Genomic DNA, 22,535 nt, shown 5'->3' with positions numbered 1-22,535 from the left:
GGGTTAGTTTAATAAGCTGCATGGTTATTGAAGACAGGTATTCATTGATTTATCAGACAGCGGTGAGTGTCTCTGACTCCAGCCCGGGAAGCACTCTGCATATTGAATAGAAAATTTAATCAAAACTCCCGGGGTTGTTAACGACTGATGAATCGATATCATAATTAAGGCAGAATTTGAATTAATTGAAGATGTCGAGGCTAGAGTTGGTTATTTGAACATCAATGACTTTATCGTACTAAATGAAGTGTGTCTAAAGCATCGAGTAGCAACCTGTCAAATGCCAAAGGCTGGTATTGAATGGTGGTTCAGATTCTTGTTCTTTCTTTATATTCTGTGATCAGATGTTTCCTGGTTGATCGAAATCAGGAGTCAAAGATCAGATTTTATATTGGCACATTTTTTGCATTAAGCACTGCTTTGATGGCTTAAACTTTGGCTGATTTTGCTAAATGAGATTGAGATTCCTCAATATGATACAGAGTAAAAGTACCAAAGTACCAAAAATATGTTTCTGATTGCCACTGTTTCATAAAAAAATAAAACACATCAATAAAAAACAAAATCCTGGTATATTTCTGAATGAACCCTGTGGGATTCCTCCAACCATCTTTATACAACTCCAAACCTGCTATCTGTCTAACATAACCCTGTAACAACCTGTCAAGAGTGTTTCCCTCCATCCCTTTCAACCAGCTTTGACCGACATCAGCGACAAGATACAGAAACAAATAATAAGCACGACAAGGCCTCACTCCTCCACATGTCAACACTCAGCGACGATCCGTATCAACGAGTCTGACGTTGAACAGACACATGTTTTCCAAGAAGGAAAAACTCCCTCCGTCCCCAGAAACTCCCAGTAATCCCTCTCCTCTCCTCGTGGGATGGAGGGTCTTTTTTTAGGAGCGGTGAATTCATGTCGGGGACATTCCCGTCACCAGAGAAAGCAACATGACACTGACTCACTCACGCTGTCGGGGTCTTATGGAGAATGTCATGTGTGGCCTACTGACCTACTGCTTTGGGAATTTTAACTAAATCTGGGCCTTCTTGGTTATGTCCAACATATTATGACATTAACACACTTTCTATTGTTTTTGCTCTGAACTTCAAGACACTGAATATGGAATAAACTAATGCTGTAGTAGCTTTGACTAGAGGCTGTTTACATCCATATTGGACCAGTGTAGACCCCATAGACGCCAGTAGATTTAGCTACAAATAAAAAATGAGAAAATCAGACCGCTATTATCGGCTTTTGTTAAATAATTTTGTGTGGACCAGGAAGTCTAACAAATAAAGGATCCAAAATCAACATAATAAAGAAGAGTGCACTGCAGTAACCCCTCTAACACTGCACACACAGTGGGCTAAGTCTATGTATTACACAAAAAGCAAAATTGGCATTGTGACATTTCATTTGAACTGGGATCAAAGACAAAGACCTGCAAACAAGCGAACCATGCTTTGTCGTGCATCACATGAAAGCCCGGACCCACGAGCACGTCCCCATAATAAAGCCTAATTTAAGCCCTCAAAACAGTGATACAGAGTCAGCTCTTCAAAGACGAGCAGCGATGACTCACTCATTCAGACACAGCTGCCCTCTTTCTCTCTCTTTCTCACACACACAACACACACAGATCTGCTTCACATCCAGCATCCCCGCTGCCTCGGCCTGCTGAGTCACCGGGCCGGTGTGCGATGCCCTACAGAAGGGGCGTGATGCACACAGGCCTGGGTAACAGAGGGCGAGGGCATCACGCTGCCGAGTGCCCTTGAGTTGAAAAGTGAAGTTTTCTGCCCACGACCAGATGGCTCAGCTGCAGAGGCATAAAGTTTAGCGGATGACATCACGGCGGAGGCTGATTATGGAGGAGGAGGAGCGGAGCAGATGTGCTTTTAGTGTATCTCGTGGTCGTTTGTGTGTTCATGACTGTCAAACCGTCACCCAGCTGGAGAACAACGTCATTACAAATTTGGTTTGAATGTTTTGGGGAATTCAAAATGAGTGTTTGTGCCATCGTCACGGAAAAAATGCTCCTCATGAAGGAGAATTCATGAAAATCAGGAGCAAGTAATGCCATGTGATGTATCCGTATACACAGGACCTTGGGTGTGTATATTTGTAGCTTAATAATAATAATACTGATGATGATGGGGTCTATTTTTTCCAGTGAGTTTCCTGAAACTACTTCATAAATGAGAGTCTGAATGTTCTCAACCTGTCGAGGACCATTTAGTCTTCCCTTTGAAGTTCAAACCAAGTGGTTACATATTTTTTTTCCACATTGTCGCATGACAACAGTAACACCTCGGGTTCTGTTCTCACATATATACGTCGGCGGCCGCGCAGCTTTCCAGAAACAATTACGCTGATAACTTCGGGGACTATTAGCCTCATTACTTCCAGGGTTCAGTAAGCAACCTAAAACGCACTTGCACTTAACACGCACATTATGGACTAATCTACCGACATGAGCAAGCACCACAAAGAGAAACACAGCGGGGCCTGAAAACGCTGCTGCAGAAATGCTATCTCTCACGAGAAGCTTTTGATAGGGAGCCTGGACTTAAACAGCCCCTCGTTATAACTCGGGTGATAGAGTCCACAGGAGACGTGCTCCGATAACGAGGCTTTCTTCTGTCTTAACGGGAAATCCAAACTTTTCATTTGTTTGTCACCTGCCTCTGTCAGGCCGGCTTCTAAAAGAAGTCCCGGCTGCTCCTGAAGATCTGGCTCTGACCCTGACGTTTCTATTTCCAGCTTCCTCTTCAGCCTGTTTCTCTCATAAATCCGACTACAAACACTGTATCTTCGCTGCTTCAAAATAAAACTGCAAAGGAACACGTGAGTGAAAATGCCTGAATGACACGTTAACTCATACGTCAACCCCTCCCTCCCCTCACCGCTTCCTTACCACTTTGAAGTTTTTGCAGGAGAAGCGGCTGTAGCTCCTGACCGGCACCCTGAGGCCACCGTACTCCGCCATGTGGGCCCGTCACCCCCCGATACAGACCACGATACCGGGCAGAGCAAACAAGTGGAGGTCCTTGAACTTCCAGAAGATGAAACCATGAGCGTGTTGTGTCATAAAGGCGAGGAGCAGTGGGTAAATATAGCCAGGTCGTTTGATGACTCCCCCGTTCTCCCGCTCATATCTCAGTGACGGCTCTGGGTTGGTGGTCTGTGTGAACAGGACTTGTATCTCAGAGTGCTTCATGTTGAAGCCTCACACACTGTTTTAACCCTTCTCTCCCCCTCTCTCTCTCCCTCTGGGTGTCATTAACTCTGTCTGAGTCAGACCCCCTGACTAAGTCCCCTCCTCTTCTACGGGTAGTCATATTTGTATTATTTTTAAAGTTGTTGTTGTTGTCATTGCTGTCCTCTCAACCTAACCAGGACAGATGGTCGCTCATTTAGAGCCTGATTGTGCCTGATAATTCTTTCCTGGTGCATTTCAAGATGAAAAGTTCAAAAATAAATAAAATAAGAGACATTTTGGAGCCAGGACCCGAGGTGAAGGCAGAGAGGAGCAGGTAGGTCATTAGATTCGACTGGCTCAACGTTTGAAGGTGGTCATCCAGGAGAGCGGAGGCCCCGTCGCCCCTGTGGGTCTCAGACAGATGGTGAGAGTGTGATGGATGTCTCTCCTCGATGTGACGGAGCTGCTGACGCTGACTGACACAACACTTCAGTGTCTCCTTCTTCCTCCGACACACCTGGTGCTGAACATTACAGGAGGCGCCCACACACGCACAGACATGAAACACAGGGAGGTCTCACATCTCCCTCAAAGGGGGATACACAAATACGTTTTGGGGTAAAAAAAAGTGGATGTTGGCTTTGACCTGGTGTGAACAAGTTAGCCCGTCCTTTGTGCACCGCCTCCCCACTGCTGGATGAAACCTCACGGTCAAATCTCGAGCTCCTTTAAGGATTTCTTGACCCTTAATGACTTCTAACAAATCCAATTTCCTCAGCCACCTTTCATTCTTTTTCACCACCAATGTCTCAGACAGCAAGGTGAAGGGTGGCAACCCCAGCCCTATTCTTGTCGGCGACCCCTTCCTGCTGCCTGACCGAGCTGGGTCTCGTCGATAAGGGCTCGCCAGCTCCCCGTGCCGAGGGCGACATGTGGCGACACATCCCCTCTGACCCAGTCTGGGCTCGGCTGGCAGATGGCTGCTGGGAGAATGATGGATGGACTCATGGATACACTCGCACAATCATCTAGCAGAAGGCAGGGGAAGCAGGGCTGGATAGCTGGTCAGTCTCCCACTTATCATAGGGCACCTTACTTGTATAGAGTGACCCAAGACACCGTGAAGCCCCTCCTCCAAACTTAAATAAGTCACCGCCGGCTGACAGGGATCCTCAGCTCTCCGTGAACACGCAGACACAGACAGATGGCTGCTGAGACATCGCCGTCCCTGGTCCGTGTGATATGACAACAGAGGTCTGCAGTCTGCTCTGCCAGCTGCTGGGATGCTTTACACGGGACACCATGACTCCTTGACCCGCGCTCCAACGCCGATACTTCCTCCGCTTGACCACAAACTGGACCGGGGCAGAGAGACAGAGCGGTAGTCGAGTCCCGCCCCCGCATCTTTATTGATGTTTCCATCGTGTGTGAAGGAGCCCTCCTCGTCACTCTCATCTGCTCGCAGACGACAACAAGACGAGCTGTGGTGGGATGCACTACCAGCGGGGTTAAGGGACCCAGGAATAGGTTTTTATAAGCTGCCGAGGAGAATAAACTGAGGTTACAGGCAATGAAGAGGAAGAGTGAATCAGCAGGAAGGAGTGGGAAAAGTATGGGATCCTGTGATCTAACGTGCTGGAAGAATTATGTCCAAATGTCAGTTTTCAGCTATATTTCTGTAAATGAAGCTTAAGCATTTTGAGAGTATGGCACAGTATTTTAGTGAAATGTGGGTAAATCATGCATGTTATCCCGCTTCTCTCCTCCACGGATCTGCCCTACCTCAATTAACTACAACGGTTTGAGAGGCAAAGTGAAACTAGAGATAAATCCAGGATTCCTACTAAGTTTCAGATAAAAGCAGATCATTTGATAATTCAAACGAGACCCCAGAGAGATGAAGTTGGGGATTTAAAGAATACTAGAACATTTAAAACAGACCCTGGTGCCTTACTTAGATTAAAACAAACAGCAGCTGCTTGAGAAATAAAAATATTGTATTGGCCTACACACGAGTTCCCCGTCCTTCACACAGTAATCATACAGAACAGCCTTCGTCCCTCCTCTCCATCACCGCCGCCGCTGCTTCTTCCTCATCTTCTCAGCTCCCCGACAAGAAGCACCACGGATGTTTTTTTTTGGTCTGCGGGGCCCCTGGCAGCCACTTCACCGCCCTCCGCTCTCTCTTGCACTCACACAGGCCTCTCAAGTGGCTTCAGCCCACAAAAAGCCTGAAACAGGCCGCTCTAAATGAGCCCTCATGTCTCCGCTCGCTCTCCGTTTGGCACATGAAAGACGTGTGGCTTTTGCGAGGCACAGAGGCCACACCAGGCACATGGTAGACAAAGCGACTTGGCCAGATCTCTGCAGTTTGGGAAACAGAGTCATCCGTCAGTTGGCCGGGGAGAGTGTGTACGTGTGGTCATCTGTACATCCCATACATAAAAGTGATTTGAAAATCACAACTGGTGGGTGGGAGAAAAAAGAAAAACATACATTTTGCACCATTTACCGTGACTATCTGACAATGGTCAAATATTCAGAGGGCTAATCCGGGATATGATAATACTGAATCATGAATACCCGACTTCTAAATCCCCTAAACTGGTTGGTGCACGGTTGAAATGGCCCAGCGGTGCCATGCAACGTCTGATCGGGGCAAATCCGGAGACATGCAGACTGATGCACATGAGCACACAGCAGCCCAGCAAGAGCTATTAAAGAGGGCTTAGCTGAGTTAGCAGTGCTGTATGAGTGAACGAGTGCTCGTCTGCAGGTGTGGTTCAGTAGAATGATGTTAATACGAACACAACGATTCTTTGTTTCAGGTGATTATACACCAATGAAAACAGAGCCAACCACAATCCTACACACTGGCCCTTTACTTTGAATAATGGATGCTATCATACAGTAAAAACCTGTTTTGCATGTCAAATTTACATTGTTTTCAAAGATTTTGGGATGTTGTTAGCCAGCTGGTTATGCTAAACATTTTCTGAACGTTATGCGTGTGTTATGTAAGGAGGCTCGCCGGCTGAGAATTCAATGGTGTGTTCACCTGCCAAAGAAACATCAGTTTGTCAAAGTAAGACAAAATCGTCGAGGTCAGACGTTGGACACTTCCAGCTGGGAAATTCAGACCCGTATGAAATGCCAATAAGTTCATTATTTCTAAATAAATAAATAAATAAAGCAAAGCTCATTTGCACAAAAACGTCAAGACAGGGCGCTGAATCCCACTTTCTTCAGTTGTCGGACCACGTGGATGGTTGAGATGTTTACAAACAACAACAAAAAGTCAATAAGGTCATCAAAATAATAACTGGAAACACCAACAAAAAGTTAAACGCATGCTGTGGCCAGTGAGAGTCTCCCAAGACTACATGTAATACTACAGAGTACTACACCTTTACTGAAAACATCCACATTCTCCCTCCTCTGTGTATAGTGGAATGCAAACACATAAATAACATTTTGATTGATGCTGCGTAAGGTCGAACGTTGACAATCAGATAATCAATACAGCTGTATTAGAACAGAGAGGCTTATGGACATCGACTACACTTCATAATAAAAAAGAAGGTCATTTTTAATTCCTGGAAGTGTGTGCACGTGTTCAAGTGTGCCTGCCTGTAATCCCCCTCTCACTCTCTGTCACACACACACACACACACACACACACACACACACACACACACACACACACACACACACACACACACACACACACACACACACACACACACACACACACACGCTGACCCTGTGGCCCACCAGCATCCCGTCAGTCATGCTGTGTGGAGGTTAGCGGTGTGTAATTAAACTAGCCTTCTTATCGGCTCATCTCTAGACTCTGGTAATAACCTCCTCTGCTTCCATCTCCCCTTCCTCTGTGGACCCGGCAGATCCAGATAAGCACGATGGCAGAAAGAAAGAGTGTGTGTGTGTGTGTGTGTGTGTGTGTGAACTCAACAGGGTGCTCATTATACAAACCGACTTTTATTAAATCTGCTGCTTCCTACTTTTATCGCACACATCAGCCATTTACAAAGATGTGTTTTTTTTCTTCTCCCCTCCTCATTTGTTTGCACCACATGACCCGTCTGCACCTGAGTGACCCCGGATTTTATCACAGCGTCCCAGATCCTGCTGAATATTTACCATCTCCGTGGCTTTGTGCACATGTCACACCACGCAGCGGTCAACAAAGCACAACCAAAGAGCTTTTCTTATGAATGCTTGAAAGGAGAACACACACAAACACACACATGAAGGTGCTGGTTAAACTGTGCTTGGAGTTCTCGTTAAGCCTATTTTAAGTTTCCGTGCAGACATCAAAGTGAAGCCAGTATCAGGTGAGGGGGAAAACCTGGGATGCACGCCTTCAGCACTTTCCTGTGATATTAAAGCGACCGCCGCTAATCCATTGCATGCCTGCAATCCAACACCAGCTACTGTAAGGCTTCGGGCTGATGAGACAAGCATTTCTTCAGGACTGTCAACAACAGGGGAAAAAAGCCCATAGGGTTGTGATTCTATATTTTATATGCATGGAGAATAACTAAGACTGCCCCCCGGTAGTTGACCCTTGATGACCTGGAAGTGTTCAGCCTACCAGTTTCATGGTGAAGTTATTCTGCTCCCAGCGGCACAGCATCACACTCATGTCGCTCCTTCCTCAGAGACACCTGCCTCACACCGAGGAGGTGTGTCGGTGGGCCCGCATGTAAGCCATCGGAACCAGGTCTAGACCAAAGCCGGACCCCACAAATCCACAAGAGGAGAATCCAAAGAGGAGGTCGTCCTGAAGGAGTGCACCATGTAGATCCAGAGGAAAAAGGGAGAGCTGCTGCTTGCTCGAGCCCCAGCAGGTCTCCGTTTGCCTGAGGGGGGGAGTCAGCGCCTCCAGCTTCTCTCCACCCACTCTGGGACACGGAGGAGGGAAAAATAAACGCAGGAGGCGAAAGGCAAGTGAAGCTCCGCGGCCTCTGCTGCCGCTCTGAGAGGCAGCCAAACCAAACGCACCGAGGAGAGGAGGAGGAGGAGGAGGAGGAGGAGGAGTGCACCCCCCCCCCCTCCCCTCCTCTTTCACCCACGGCAACTCATTGTGCTGTTGCTCTTCAATGGACCATCGGTCATATGTGGAAGAGAAAGGCAGAGAAAAGAACAGACCTCTTAACCTTCCCATACCCTTCCCCCGATGGCCGACCCCCAAAGTGAGACAAAAAAAGAAGAAGGGATGATCGGTGCACCCTTGGACTAAACAGTGGGAAGCACAGAGCCCAGCGGCCAAACCGCACACAACTCAACGCTAACCGTCTCCTTTTTCTATTTATTATTTCTTTAACCAGCTCCTCCGCTGTCTGTTAAAAAAAGGCCAAGTTTTATTTTCCCCGTGTCTCTGATCAGCCGTCACCCACATCACATCGCAGCAGCTGCATGTGTGTATTTATGTTCCCTGTGTACAGCCGGGTCCGCAAACCCTATAAGCATTTATCTATATGTGTGTGAGTGAGAGAGAGAGAGAGAGAGAGTCCACAGCGCAGGATGATGCCCTCCGTTTGAGCGCGCTCCAACCCCCTGTGCACACACACACACCCCACCGCCGACCGCAAATTACAAGCCGAATTTGAATTTTGGGAAAAGCCCAAGATTTACAGAAAGTTCCCACAGTAGGGGGATGCATGATCGCTTCCAGCAGGCCGTGCAGAAAAGGGTTTTAGTCGGCTTCACGAGGCAAGAATAAGACTGAAGGCATGTCGACCTGCTTTGTGAGGCACGTGTGTGTGAGCATCGCGTGTCAACGCTTGGACTCGCGGTTCGCAAAACGAAGAAAAAGTGTCACTTAAAGAACCTCAGGCTTCGTCAACAGGAGATCCAACGAGGAGGAAAGATGTGAAGGAGAGTTCAGGACTTAGGAAGAGACTTCGGAGCTCAGAGAAACGTTCGTATTCAACACTTTGAAAGTGAGGATACAGTGACAAAGTTGAGTTCCAGTGTATCCATAGTGTACAATTAAACAGTGATGGCGGGTGTGATTCATGGCCGAATGCAAGGAATTGTGGGATGGCGTTATCTCCTTTGGTAAAGGGATGATCCAGTGAATAAACACCAAAAATGTGAATTAAACACGTGGATTTTAAAGGCTACCATTGGAAAGATGTGACTCAAACTGAAATAGCAACTAATAACACACTCGCTGTATGTTTTCTATATTGACACACCAGAGAGAGGAACCCATCTACTCAGACCTCCACACCACGGACCCATCAGTCCCCCATCGCTGCTAACCAGCATTGATTTAATGACATTCTGGCTCCACAAGAAGAGAAGATGTCAGCATTTAGTGCTCGTGTTTAACAGTCTTAGCACAGGCCTTCAACAAGCTCATTAAGTGCAGTCGCAGTGAATGGGCTGAGTGTGGTTCCTTTCCCAGATAAACCTCAGTGTGTCCCCCCCCCCCTTATTGTCGGGGACAATGAGGGGGGATAACCCCGTCAGGGAGGGGCCTTTTGTTTTCAGGGGCCTAAGTCCTCTCAGGGCTGGGCAGGGAGATTGGGGTGATGTTGGGGGGGTTTGGGGTGGACCTGCTGCCTGGCTGCTCCCGTTCTGGGTGAGGGGGGGTGTTGGGGGTGTGGGGGACATATGGACTGGCTGGGGGTAAAGAGACATGCACAAAAGCATTTGGACAGGGGCCGACTGTGGAGGCAATGCTAGACTATTTATTTTTATTGGCTTCTTCCCGTTTTTTTACGACACACACATGTAACTTTACATAATGTGGAACGGAAGCACATTAATGTCAAAAGTTGGCTCTATCATCGTGCTTGTATTAAAACATCGAATACGTTTGTTTTTTCAGCATTTAAAGTCTTTGTTCTGCGTTCTGCCTTAACGTTCAACTCAACTTGCAGTCTGTCCTGTAAATAGATGGAAAATGTAATTAAAATTGCCTGTTATCAAGTTAGAAAAACCTGATTAGAACACTTTGAACCCAGGGATGGCGTCTGAACCTGGTTGCCGTGGCTACCAGGTGAGACCACCTTAATTAATGAGACAACCTACGCTGAAGATGAACACCTCTGAAATGTGTCTTTTCAGAATAGAATTAAATGTATCCGTGTGTGTGTGTGTGTGTGTATGTGTGTGTGTGTGTGTGTGTGTGTGTGTGTGTGTGATGATGCTGTGTGGGAATTGGAGAGACTTGATGGGTTAAGAGTCACTGGAAAAGCTTCTTAAATGGCAGATTTACAGATTCAACACATATCAGGAAGGCTTAGAGACTGCCTGTGTCAACGGAGCGAGTGCAGACATGCAGAACACACACACACACACACACACACACACACACACACACACACACACACACACACACACATTGTGACTGCATCCAGGTTGAAACCAGAGGAATAAAAAGAAAATCCACTCAGACGGAACCAAGAAATATTTCTGTATTTGTGTCTGTTTGCACTGAAGAGTCACACTAGACTCTGAGAACCGCTTGAAGCACAGTTCCATCTCAGTCAGATCTCAGCAAGAAGATGGGAATAGCAATAAAAGGTGATCAACTTCGTTTTATAGCACTTTTGATGAAAGAATAACACCTAAAGATCGGACTTTGGTAACACGTTCTATGACGTCCGTGTCTGTAATGCTGCTTATAGCACTTTAAATAATTATAAGTATCTAATTAATAATGTAGGCTTATTATACATGCTTATAACTATAATTTTACTGGACTATAAGCAGATTTTAACACATTATAAGTAGATATATAGATCTAATTCTGATTCGTTGTATCACAGCGTGAGCAGCAGGCGCCAGCAGCTCTCTGCCGGCTCCACAGAGGTCCTGCAGTCCTCCAGCCGGCCTCTCAGTCCTCGTTGACCCGGGTCCCGGGTCTCCGGGGAGGCTGACTTCAGCCCCAGCTGACCTCTACCTCCTGGCCTCTGATCACTTTTCCACACGGCCTCCTGTTTCCAGACAGAGATGGGGCTGATTGCGTTAGTCTAACCGCCTCCGCAGCGCCGCTTCCCCAGGGGGCGCCGCTCACAATGACCCGTTTGTCTGCGCCGACCGGCTTCCTGTGACCACGAACGCAGGGGGAAACTGAGGAGAGGAGGGCACCTTGGGGGGGATCAATGGATGGAGGTTGACTCAGGAGAAGCAGATGCCCGGCCTTAATTAATACGGTTACGTGCCGAGCCATGAGCTCACACAGGAAGGAGAGGGGACAACCACACAGGAAGTGGAACCTGATCGAGATGCATTAGGCAGAGATGAGGTCATCACGACTGGAGCCAACTGCCATATGATCATGAAGACGGAGCCTTTCACAGTGTTGATGCAGCACCAGGTTGACTGATAACAACGCAGCGTGTTTATATGATTTTACTGTTTTCTACCATCCAAGAAGATGAAGATCTGAATCTTTGAGATCTCATCAGGTTTTCTTGGATCGTTTATTGGTTATTGAGACTTTCACTTCACACACTGATCTTTCTGCTTATTATTTCTTAAGGTTAAATAACCATTTTTTTTATTTAAAAGAAAAGAAATCTAAGCAAATGTGGAGGTAGAATAACAGGTAGAAGCTCTTCAGTCACATTTAAATGCTCAGCTGGTCCCTTTCAGTCAACATCCAAATTAAACCAATGCCTCATTTTAAACATAAACAACTATCCTGGAGTCGATTTGGATGTACAGGGTCGCCCATGAAGTTGGAATAATTTACAAATGTCTTGTCTTTTATAGCACCAAACAAATGTTATGCATGATTTAATTTCACCTGGGTCATTGGGACACATAATGTAATCATTGTATGGTAAGAAGTGATGACTGATGCATTTAAATAGGAATAAACAGAGGATTGTGTCTGAAAACAAAATATTCCAACTGTATGGGCAACAGAGAAACCCAACCCCTTTTTCTAGATCTGTAAATCCTGCAGAAAATGCTGCACCTTGAGGGTGTTTTTGTGCCATTTCAGGCTGAGAAGCTGTTCTGGTGGTAGCTGGGGGAGCACCCACCTCTCCAGCCTTCAGGCTGCTGCTATCTCCCCATCTGACCAACGTCTGCCTCTGAGTGAAGCCTCTGCTGGCATCAGGACCGACCTGCAGGACCACCTCTGTGTTCTCCGAGAGAGAGAGAGAGGTGTGTCGTCGCTCTTATCAACGCCGACATGGGCTTCCTCCTGCCTGATGCTGATTGTTACACACGTGTGGTCGCTGTCGGGCGAAAACCTCTTATCTCCAAAGTGTCAGCTTTCACGAACTAAAGAAAAAAACAACCTCGATTTCAGCCGGAGAAAATAAATCTGATTTGTGACATCAGAGACACGGGGCTGCTCCAGAAAAATGATTTGGAAAATGAGGCCTCCTCATGACAACTGGGACAGATAACACAATAACATGATGAAAGCGCATGAGTTGAATCTGTGAAGATCACTCACAAGACCTAACAAGACATGGCCTTTTTATCCCCTGAGCTCTTTGTCCGAACTCCTGCAGTCTGTTAAACCCTCGCTGATTCCTTTGAACAATGAACTCTTCCCAAAGATGAATCACTGAAACACCCATTAAATCTGGCTTTAACTCACATCTCCTCCAGAAGAGACATGTGTGTATGTGTGGCCCTTTGTCATGGTAATAAAAAAGAAAAGAAAAAGGGACCAATATAGTCACCCAGACCCCCTCCACCCCCAATCTGTCCTCCTCTGGGCAGGCAGGGGGGCATTAGCAATCCAATGCAGCACGATGGTGCTTTGCCTTTCACTCTCACCTGCTGGGCTTCAGGAGACCCGGACGGGATGTAAAAGCCATAAAAAAAGTCATTACTGCCTTTCACGGGATGCTGGGGAGGAGGAGGGGCTCCAGATATGAGAGAGGTTTGTCCTCGGGGTCAAGTGAGATGGTTTTAAAGGTTTGATGCTGACATTTGCAGACTGAAGACTGCTGATATTGAATATTTTTGCACCATTATTGACTTGTTTCAACTCGACCCGTATCTTGAGAATCCCTAAATAGCATTTTGAACACGATGGGAAAGCATGATTCTTATTGTTAGCAGTGCTGCTACTAAAGATAGCACGTAATCTCTCCATTATTTGGCAGAAAAGGTCCAAAAGTCTTTAAGCTGCTTGTTCTGTCCGTCCAACCAGTAGAGTGAGGGAGGGTGAGGGGGGATGCTATCCCTCTTATTGGAAAAATGACCTAAATTCATGGCGTTTATTAACCTGCCACCCAGGTAATAATTAACAAATCACCTCCCGCCACCGACACCTGAGAAGATTTATGATTAAAAGAAAAACCCCAGAGAAAAGCAGCGATTCCTCCGCTGCAGCCAGTGAACTACAACATACATGAATGACTAACCAACTAAATATAATGTCATTCCAAATGTATATATCAAGTCTAATCTCTCCATCGCCATAATGTGCCATGAAGGGTCATTTGATTAGCTTTAAATCCATAACAATTAAATGAGTTCACACGTACTGCAGGTTCACGGTCAAACCGAACCCCAGAATGAAATAACACCCAATTTAAATCATTCAAATGATATGGGGGTAATTACGTAAAGGAAGGGAGGAAGTTGAATTATAATAGAGCTGACATGGAGATGATTTAATATCCAGACTGAGCGTCTCCTCCTCCTGGATATTGGAGGGGCTGCCTAAACTACGGATCCTGGTTTATTTACAGCACGATCAGCTCCGTAAATATTAGCCGAGTTGGCCTGCGACCCTCTTCATCGGTCCCCACTATGTTTTTATGTGCTTAGCATTCAGCCGAGATAATGAGTCTAATAAAGCCAGTCTTTACACAGAGCCGGATTTAAGCCTCTATCTGGAAAGATACTTATTAAGATAGGAGCTCCTTATCTCACCGGCACACGGACAAATCACCCGGAGGCTGCAGGCTAGTGTGTGTGTGTGTGTGTGTGTGTGTGTGTGTGTGTGTGTGTGTGTGTGTTCATGACTTATAAAAGGTCTATGCATGCTCCACGTAGCATCAAAATTTATTTTTCATGGTCTCCTGCTGTGAATGTGGCTTAGAGAGGTTTTTCATTTGAACCTTTTCCCTGTTTCAAAGCCGTAGCTACGGATTAATGAGCTGGCAACAGTGAACACTTCCAAAGAGGTGAGGGGGGGGGGGGGGGATAATGAAAGAGTGAGAGAGAGAACGATGGTTCTTCTGGGTGTTCAGGGATAAGAGTGAGGCATTAAAGATGAATAGAGAAGCAAAGACTGTGGCCTTGAATGACTTGAACACACGCAAACATATGCTCTCTCTCTCTCTCTCTCTCTCTCTCCTGCTCGTGTTTGTGAATGGAATCAGGTGTAGTGCAGAGAAGCCGCCACCAGGGGGCAGCAGAGTATATAAGCAAGGCTCTGCTCTCTGGAGTCACAGTATGATAAAAGGTTAAAGGTCAGACTAGCTTATTTCATATGGTGTCACTCAAACGCACGCACACACACACACACGCACGCACGCACGCACACACACACACACACACACACACACACACACACACACACACACACACACACACACACACACACACACACACACACACACACTGTCTGTAATGGCGACCTGGATGTTTCTCTCAGCCGCCCGCTGCTCTCTTCTCTTCACTGCATTATGGATTAACTCTTTGTTACAGGTGTACTCAACGTGTTTGTGTGTTCGGTGCCAACTGGGTCATCCAGTCGGATATTTGCGAGGAGCGCGAGCCTCGTCGACAGTCTGCCAGGGCTCCATTAATCCCTCAGACACCTGCAAATGTGTGCCAAGTGTCATGTCCAAGGCGTCTATCTAAAGGTTCCTACATTTTCCAGAATGCCCCCACATTCATCCATGCTTTATAGACTTTTTATGAACATTTCCTTTCAATAATGTGGGATTAATCAAGTCCATCCGTCCATGTTTTCCCTGTTGTCTGTGTTGGCTTTGGATTTAGATCTCAAAAGACCATAAATCAATAAAAGTCTAATAAAAATAAAGACTAACAGTGATAAAGATAGTGAGAGCAAGAAGATATGTTTTCCTGAAAATGACTCAAATCTCAACCCACCACCCCATGACTGTATGGATGCTGCTACTGTGGGAGCTGAAATGCGTCTCTCCGCCTCTCCGATGATGCATTTCTCCTCCCTGTGTCAGAAGTCGGTGTGAAGCGTTAGCTCCAGAAAGATGGCTTTGTGTGAATGCACTTTTCCTGATTATTAAGAGGAAAAAAAGAGAGAATCTTTATGCTTTTGCCTCACAAGTTGTCCGTGAAAGCGTCTCTCATCTCACTCTGCCGTCGGAGCAGATCGAGTTCACACTGAATGCTGTCTGTGCACCACATCGGCGTCAGCAGTTCTGCCTCTGAGGCCGTCCTCTAGTTTAGTCGGTCCCTGGAGTGGAGCGCAGAAATGAGGACGATAAAACTGAGCTGAGGCAACTAACGCTGCTGCCCTTTATTAAAGGGATATCTAACAGACGGGTGCTGCGGGTGTTTTTCATGTGAAGGCTAAAGAAGTGGATAGAAACCATTTGTTTTGTTTGTTCCGGTTGTCATTATTATGTGGTTAACAAATAAACTGTGATGCTTGGTGTCTGAATAACATGCACACACTCTGCACCACATGGCTATCACGCTGAGGACACCCGGACGGCCGGCGGCGTGAATATCTGCAGAAGATGTGAAAATGTCACGTTCATGTTATTCTAATGAGCCTGCATGTGACATCACATGTGACATCACATGTTTACTGATCCAGGCAGCCTACAGAAACCCACTGGCTTGTCTTATGTGTGTGTTGGCAGGCACTCCAGATACCCAAGTGGTCTTCATACAAGCCCTGAAAAAGTGAGTTTTTCCATGAAAAAAATGAAAAAATAATATATAAATAAATGGACTAAGAAAAAGCAGCCAGGGCGATTCCCCACGACAATAAAAACAGCAGCTGTAAGTTGATTCTGTTGCCTTAACAAAACACATAAATGTGTCGCACACACACACACACACACACACACACACACACACACACACACACACACACACACACACACACACACACACAAACACACACACACACACACACACACAGTCAGCAGTGATGGATTTCAGTGCATGACTGCGATTTTCACATCACTGCTGCTGGCCAGGAAGGTCAAGGGTTAACCCAGCCGAGGGTGAAGAGGGCTGCTTCATCAGCACCACGGGGATGGAGAGAGAGAGAGGGAGAGAGAGGGAGAGAGAGGGAGAGAGAGAGAGAGGGAGAGAGAGAAAACAATAGAGAGGAGAGAGAAAGAGAAAGTCACAGAAAGTAGGTCAGTGAGAAAACATGATTAGCCACTAAACAAACGCCACCAGCAGCGGACGCGTGCCACGACTGGACATCTTCTCCTCACGCCATCGCAATCATCATCATCATCATCATCATCATCATCATCATCATCATCATCATCGTATCCTAAACAACGCTGGTTGTTGTTGGAGACCTCGGCGGCTCCAGACCAGGCTTTGCTGTTGAGTCGGGTTGCCAAGTGTTCACACGCCGGCCCTTCTACTACACATAAACACACGCCCTCCTTCCTCACACGGCCTTACATGGCGTTAACAGTCATCCCTCTCGCCGCTGCAGCCGTTTGCGTGTGCGTGGTTGCTAAGTGCAGCCAACACTTTACACAAACACAGCAGCGACACAGCCACCCTGATATCCTGCTACACTGCCACCCTGATATCCTGCTACGCTGCTGCCACCCTGGACGTGAGGGACACGGGCTGCTCCGGCTCCTTCCAGGAAACGACTGGAGTTGGCTTCGTGCTTCTGTTGTTATAAGCCGAGCCAAAGAAAGTACTGAAATCATGTGTATTGATTTACAAAAAGAAGAAGAAGAAGCACAGAAATACATAAACACGCGTGGACACACTGTGAAGTGACTGATGACAGCTGATATCGCTGCCAAATACCAGAGAGACGCAGTTATTGATTTTCCTTCAAACTGTTGACGATAAAATTAATTATTCATAATGGAAATACTGTACTGTTGTAATTAACGTGCACAAATGATTAAAAATGGACCCCTGATACCGACCAGGCTCTGCACAGACCATTGAGGGGGAGAGAGAACTCTATTATCTCATCCAGCGAAATGAACTAAAGCACAGATTGTAGCCCACGAAGCTGCAGGAGTTTGCCTCCTATCACAGCGTGAGTGAGCCGACACCGTTCATTAGGTAGTGGCTCTAAGAGGGAGACAGGGGGATCTAAATGCCTGAATGACAGCAGATGTGAGTGAAACCGGCAGGCGTGGGCGGAGGTGACACTTTAACATCCTGACCTGAGAGTCTCCTCCGTCCTCGGACCCTGGCGTGATGCTCCTCGGGGGTCCCGGGCCCACCTGCTGGCCCACCGAGGGGATGTGGGTCTTGAGGGGCGCCGACGGCAGAGCCAGAGCCGACGGCCTGCTGTGGGTCTGGGGGATGGGCAGGGCGCTGTGCACCGGCTTGGGTTTGGGGAGTCCTGACTTCATCTTTGAGGCCACCAGGATGGCTGGCATCTTCTCCCCCACCCGACCTCCTGATGCCCGCGCGCTCCCCTCCCTCTCTCGCAGGGAGTCGGAAATTCTGCTACAAGTCAGCAAAGACTCCTCGTAAAAACTCACATATGGTCCCGGCTACTTTGTGTGGAGGTGTTACCGGATTGAAGGAACACATGTGCAGTTTGCACCTAATCTGCCAATCGGGTTGAAGTGATGTGTGTAATTTGTCGGTGTCCGGGTCTCGGCTGCTCCTGCTGGGTCTCAGTAGGGGGGCTTCAATCCACCAATTCCACCTGTTTCCTGGTATCAAGAAGCTTCAGCTCTTTATATCTTATAGAAAGGAGCAAATCCTCCTCACAGAATTCTGTTAAAAAAAAATTGGAGGGAAAGGATGAAAATCCACTCCAGGAATCCAAATTTAAAAGTCCAGGAAAGATGATGAAAAACCTTCACTTCACACTCGGAGGATTCCTCAGTTGCCTGGCGGCAGAGCGAGCGTTCCCTTCCATGTATTGTTTTCAGCACTGAGCGAGAGTCAGCGGTGTTGGCAGAAAAAAGGATCCTGCAGGAACGCAGAGCGGTTCCTCTCCCACAGAGCCCTGCTAATTACAGCATGGCTTCAGGACGGCAGCAGCAGGACAGACGGAGCTCCGTCGAGGAGAGGACGCCCAGAGAAACGGCAAGAACGGGGGGAAGCAGTGACACGGCGACCGCTCGCTTCAACGACCGCTCAGCCTGTGACTGTGTGCCGCTGCCTCGCTCTCCCTCTCTCCCTCTAAGTCGTGGTTAGCAGCAGGTGTGGCTTAGATCAGGACTGACATATGTGGAGGAAGGCTCAACACATCCACTCAGTATGCTCCTGTCTATGTCCCTGTATGCCTTCTTTTCTTACTGACACATCCATCCTGCTGAGCTTCTTAACCTCATCCTGAGTTCAAAGCAAATTTAAATTAAAAAAATGCCCATTTAACCCTTTATGATGAAATCTCCAGTCATATTGCTCACCTATGCAAAAAAAAAGTTTTTAAAAATAAATATTTTTCAATCAAAATCCAATCATTCATGAAATAATCTGCATCTCTAGTTGGTAGTTAGCTCCGAGGGAGTGTGGAGCCTCAGTCCTCCTCGGCTCCTTATCATTACATTCTGAGCCAGCCCCAATGTCTAGCCGTCCAATCAAATGCAAAGGATTTGATTCAAATCCCTCCTGTGAACGTACGCCGCTCCAACGTTTCCTTTTAACACTCAGAGTGCACAACTGGGACTCTAAGTGTGCGATGATTTCGTCTGCTTACGAAGGACTCGCGTCCCGGGAGTAATCAGTGGCCGTGTCTCACTAATGTGCACTAATGTATCACTAACGTAAGCACATGGGTCACATTAAACAAAAGGATTTCCCCAACAGGGAACATATCAGCCTACTTTGAGATACATTAAAGTTTGTTAAAAAATAGGATCTAAGGAGTTATTTAACAATTTGAGCAAACAAGACATGACGTATATTTGGCCAGTAAATGTAGAAGATTTTAAATGTGTTCTAAGGTACAAAATGTGCTTGTTAGTGTTCTGATTTTAGCATTCAGATCAAACCACCACTGTGGCCAAGTTCACACTAGTAGTAAAGAAAAACAAATATTTAATTTGTGGATTTAATTCAGACCGGTATTTATACTTCAAGTGATGCTTCTTCATTTTCACGCAGAGTAATATACCAGGCTCTGACTCTGAACATATTAATAGATTCTCTCCCTCCTCCAGCTCTATTAAGCTTCCCCCTTTTAAAATATGAGGATGTCCAATTAGTGGACGAGTGTCAGATCAGCCTGACTCCCAGCAGCCTTTGCAAAGTCTTCCGAGGTGTTGACTCAAAATCCTGCTGCAGAGCCAGAGAGAGATTTGCATTTTTTCGTCTTCCCTTCAGAGAAGCATTTACATGTTAGTCAACTATTTGTAAACAGTTAACTCCCAAAAAACATAAATCTAAACACATGCACACTGCCGTGTGTTCGGGAACAAATAGCTCGTCATGCTTTGAAAACCGAGTTTAACAAGAATGAACGTCTGTAGGGCTGCAAATAACAATCAATTCAATTAGCTTTTTATCTAACGATCTAATCTAATTATCTAATTATTCTCTTTGCTCTTAAAATGTCAGTAAATGGTGAAAAATGCCCGTTTAGTTTCCCTAAGTACAATATGACGACTTCAACTGCTTACATTTTCCGATCAACAGCGTAAAACCCAAAGATGTTCAGGTTAACCGTCATATAGAAGAAAAAAGAAGCTGTATCATCAAGTTTTAGAAGCTTAAACCAGGGAATGCTGTCAAGATATTTCACCCTAATTAAAAAAATGTTAATTACATGGTGGAAGTACGGACATCGTTAGCATGATACATCCGGAAACATTAAACTAAACTAAAAAGTTCATCCCTCGCCACTTAGAGGAGAAAGTGTAGTAGTGTTCATATATTTGACAGGATAAATTAAAACTTTGGCCATCTGAGCAGATATTTTCCCCGGGAGGCGGACCGGCCCCAAAAAACAAGTAGATCATCAACCCACTGGTGTTTTTTGATCTTAATTGACTCTGGGCCGTCCCAATCACATCTTCAGCTCTCCCCACTGGACTCATTAAACATATGCAAAGAATAGTGTCAAAAGTGTGTGTGTCTGTGTGTGTGTGCGTGGTGTGTGTGTGTGTGTGTGTGTGTGTGTGTGTGTGTGCGCAGAGTAACACAATTTACAGCAGGAAGAGAAGAAATTAGTGGATAGGTCTAAAGAAAAATATAACTTTTCCAAAGATGGCAAGGATACAAAGGTAAAGTTGGTTCAGTAGTAACTTTTCAACATTTTTGAAATGATATATATATATATATATATATATATATATATATACACATACATACATATACATATGCTTGGGCTTGTCTGCCATGGCCGATTTCTTAAGAAGAAGAAAAAGTCACATAATCGATGCATCCTCTGTGGACCATGAATATATGGAGCTGAAATTCATGGTTAAAAACTCGTCAATCTTAACAAGTAATTTACTCGTTCTTGAAATGACAGAGAAAGCATCTTAAACACAGCAGCTGCTTCCAAACAATCCAAACAAAGCAAATTACCAAAGATTACTGGCATTAGAGGCACGAGGACCGGGGAGTCACTAAATACTGTTTTCAGTGTTCAATGTGAAAGGATCACCACAGTTCATACTGCTGCTAAAATGCAATTACAGAAAGTACGGATGGACACACACTAACACACACACACACACACACACACACACTAGAATTTAGAAGAGCGATGCTTTAATCCAGGATGTGTTTAGTATGTTAATCTTAATCCTGTTACATTAATACTAAATTATGTAAATACTAATATCTGATTATGATTTAGTGTGGTTTGGTGTGTGTGTGTGTGTGTGTGTGTGTGTGTGTGTGTGTGTAGACGTGATACTGAGGTTCCAAACGTTCAGTTTATGTGATTGCGGCTTTGCTAGGTTTGTTTTTCTTTTGTCAATCAATGCCCAAGGTGGCTGCGTTTTTACACGTTTTGTGATTTTTCAACCAGTGCTGTCATAATATTTGGTGGATTACACATTTATTCCAGACCTGACATAATTCTTTATGAGGTAAATTCACTGTATGCTGTGGCTCGCGCTCATTATGATGTCATTCTTCAATTATAAGTGATTTAATTTTTAATTCTAGATATTTAGCCGTTGTACCCGGTGGCGAGTGAAACCCCTCCCTGAGTGAAAACATGTCCTGACAATCCAAACAGGCACAAACTCTCTGACTGAAACACATATAGGAAAGTAGGCTCATTCCCCTCCGCTGTCCTCAGACGTCAACGTCATTTAGAAAATGGAAAGAAAGAGGGAAAAACATACAGAGCACAGAATAACAAGGGAAACTTCCATTCTTTTCCCTCTGTGATGGGAAACATGTCCCAGTCTCACTGATCACAACACAGCACTTCACAGAGGAAAAAAAAAACGGTCATGCGTGATTTATGGAGCAACCTTTGAAGATACCTGATGACAGTCCAGTGCAGTCTAATAATAGAGCTGCTTTGGCTGCGAATGGGCGGTATTGACAGTAATAACTAGGACACCCACGGCCGGCTCTGCTGCGTGTTTATACTGTATTCCTTCTTAGAATAATAAACATTTGTGTGGGGTGGAGGGTGGATAGATGATGGTGGATGATAGATAGTGGATGGTGGAAGATAGATGGTGGAGGGTGGATGATAGATGGTGGAGGGTGGATGATAGATGGTGGATGATAGATGGTGGATGATAGATGGTGGATGATAGATGGTGGAGGGTGGATGATAGATGGTGGATGGTAGATGGTGGATGATAGATGGTGGATGATAGATGGTGGAGGGTGGATGATAGATGGTGGATGATAGATGGTGGATGATAGATGATAGATGGTGGAGGGTGGATGATAGATGGTGGATGATAGATGGTGGATGATAGATGATAGATGGTGGATGATAGATGGTGGATGATAGATGGTGGATGGTAGATGATAGATGTTGGATGATAGATGGTGGATGATAGATGGTGGAAGGTGGAGGATATATGGTGGATGTTGGATGGTGGATGATAGATGACAGATGTTGGATGGTGGATGTTGGATGGTCGATGATAGATGGTGGATGATAGATGGTGGAAGGTGGATGATAGATGGTGGATGTTGGATGGTGGATGTTGGATGGTCGATGATAGATGGTGGATGATATATGATAGATGTTGGATGGTGGATGGTGGATGA

General features: G+C 45.9%; 1 protein-coding gene across 9 annotated transcripts in view; it reads right to left on the bottom strand.

Annotated features, from left to right (window-relative positions):
* The window catches only part of nav2a (neuron navigator 2a), a 204,699-nt gene that overhangs the window by 90,624 nt on the left and 91,540 nt on the right, over nt 1-22,535 (bottom strand). For 2 of the 9 annotated variants that reach the window (XM_084001802.1, XM_084001803.1), the window contains exon 1: nt 17,546-17,791. The exons of 4 other annotated variants lie outside the window; for them this stretch is intronic. In XM_084001802.1, coding sequence (XP_083857928.1) covers nt 17,546-17,764 — 219 coding nt within the window. In that variant the 5' untranslated portion in view covers nt 17,765-17,791. Of the gene's footprint in view, nt 1-7,824; nt 7,891-17,545; nt 17,792-22,535 lie in introns of those variants that run through there. 3 more of the 9 variants (XM_084001804.1, XM_084001808.1, XM_084001806.1) reach the window with 3 other exon arrangements.

The sequence above is a fragment of the Eutrigla gurnardus genome (assembly GCF_963514095.1).
Source record: "Eutrigla gurnardus genome assembly, chromosome: 1".
NCBI classification, from domain to species: domain Eukaryota; kingdom Metazoa; phylum Chordata; class Actinopteri; order Perciformes; family Triglidae; genus Eutrigla; species Eutrigla gurnardus.
Note: the sequence above shows the minus strand (reverse complement) of the source record. Positions and strands in the feature narration are given on the sequence as shown.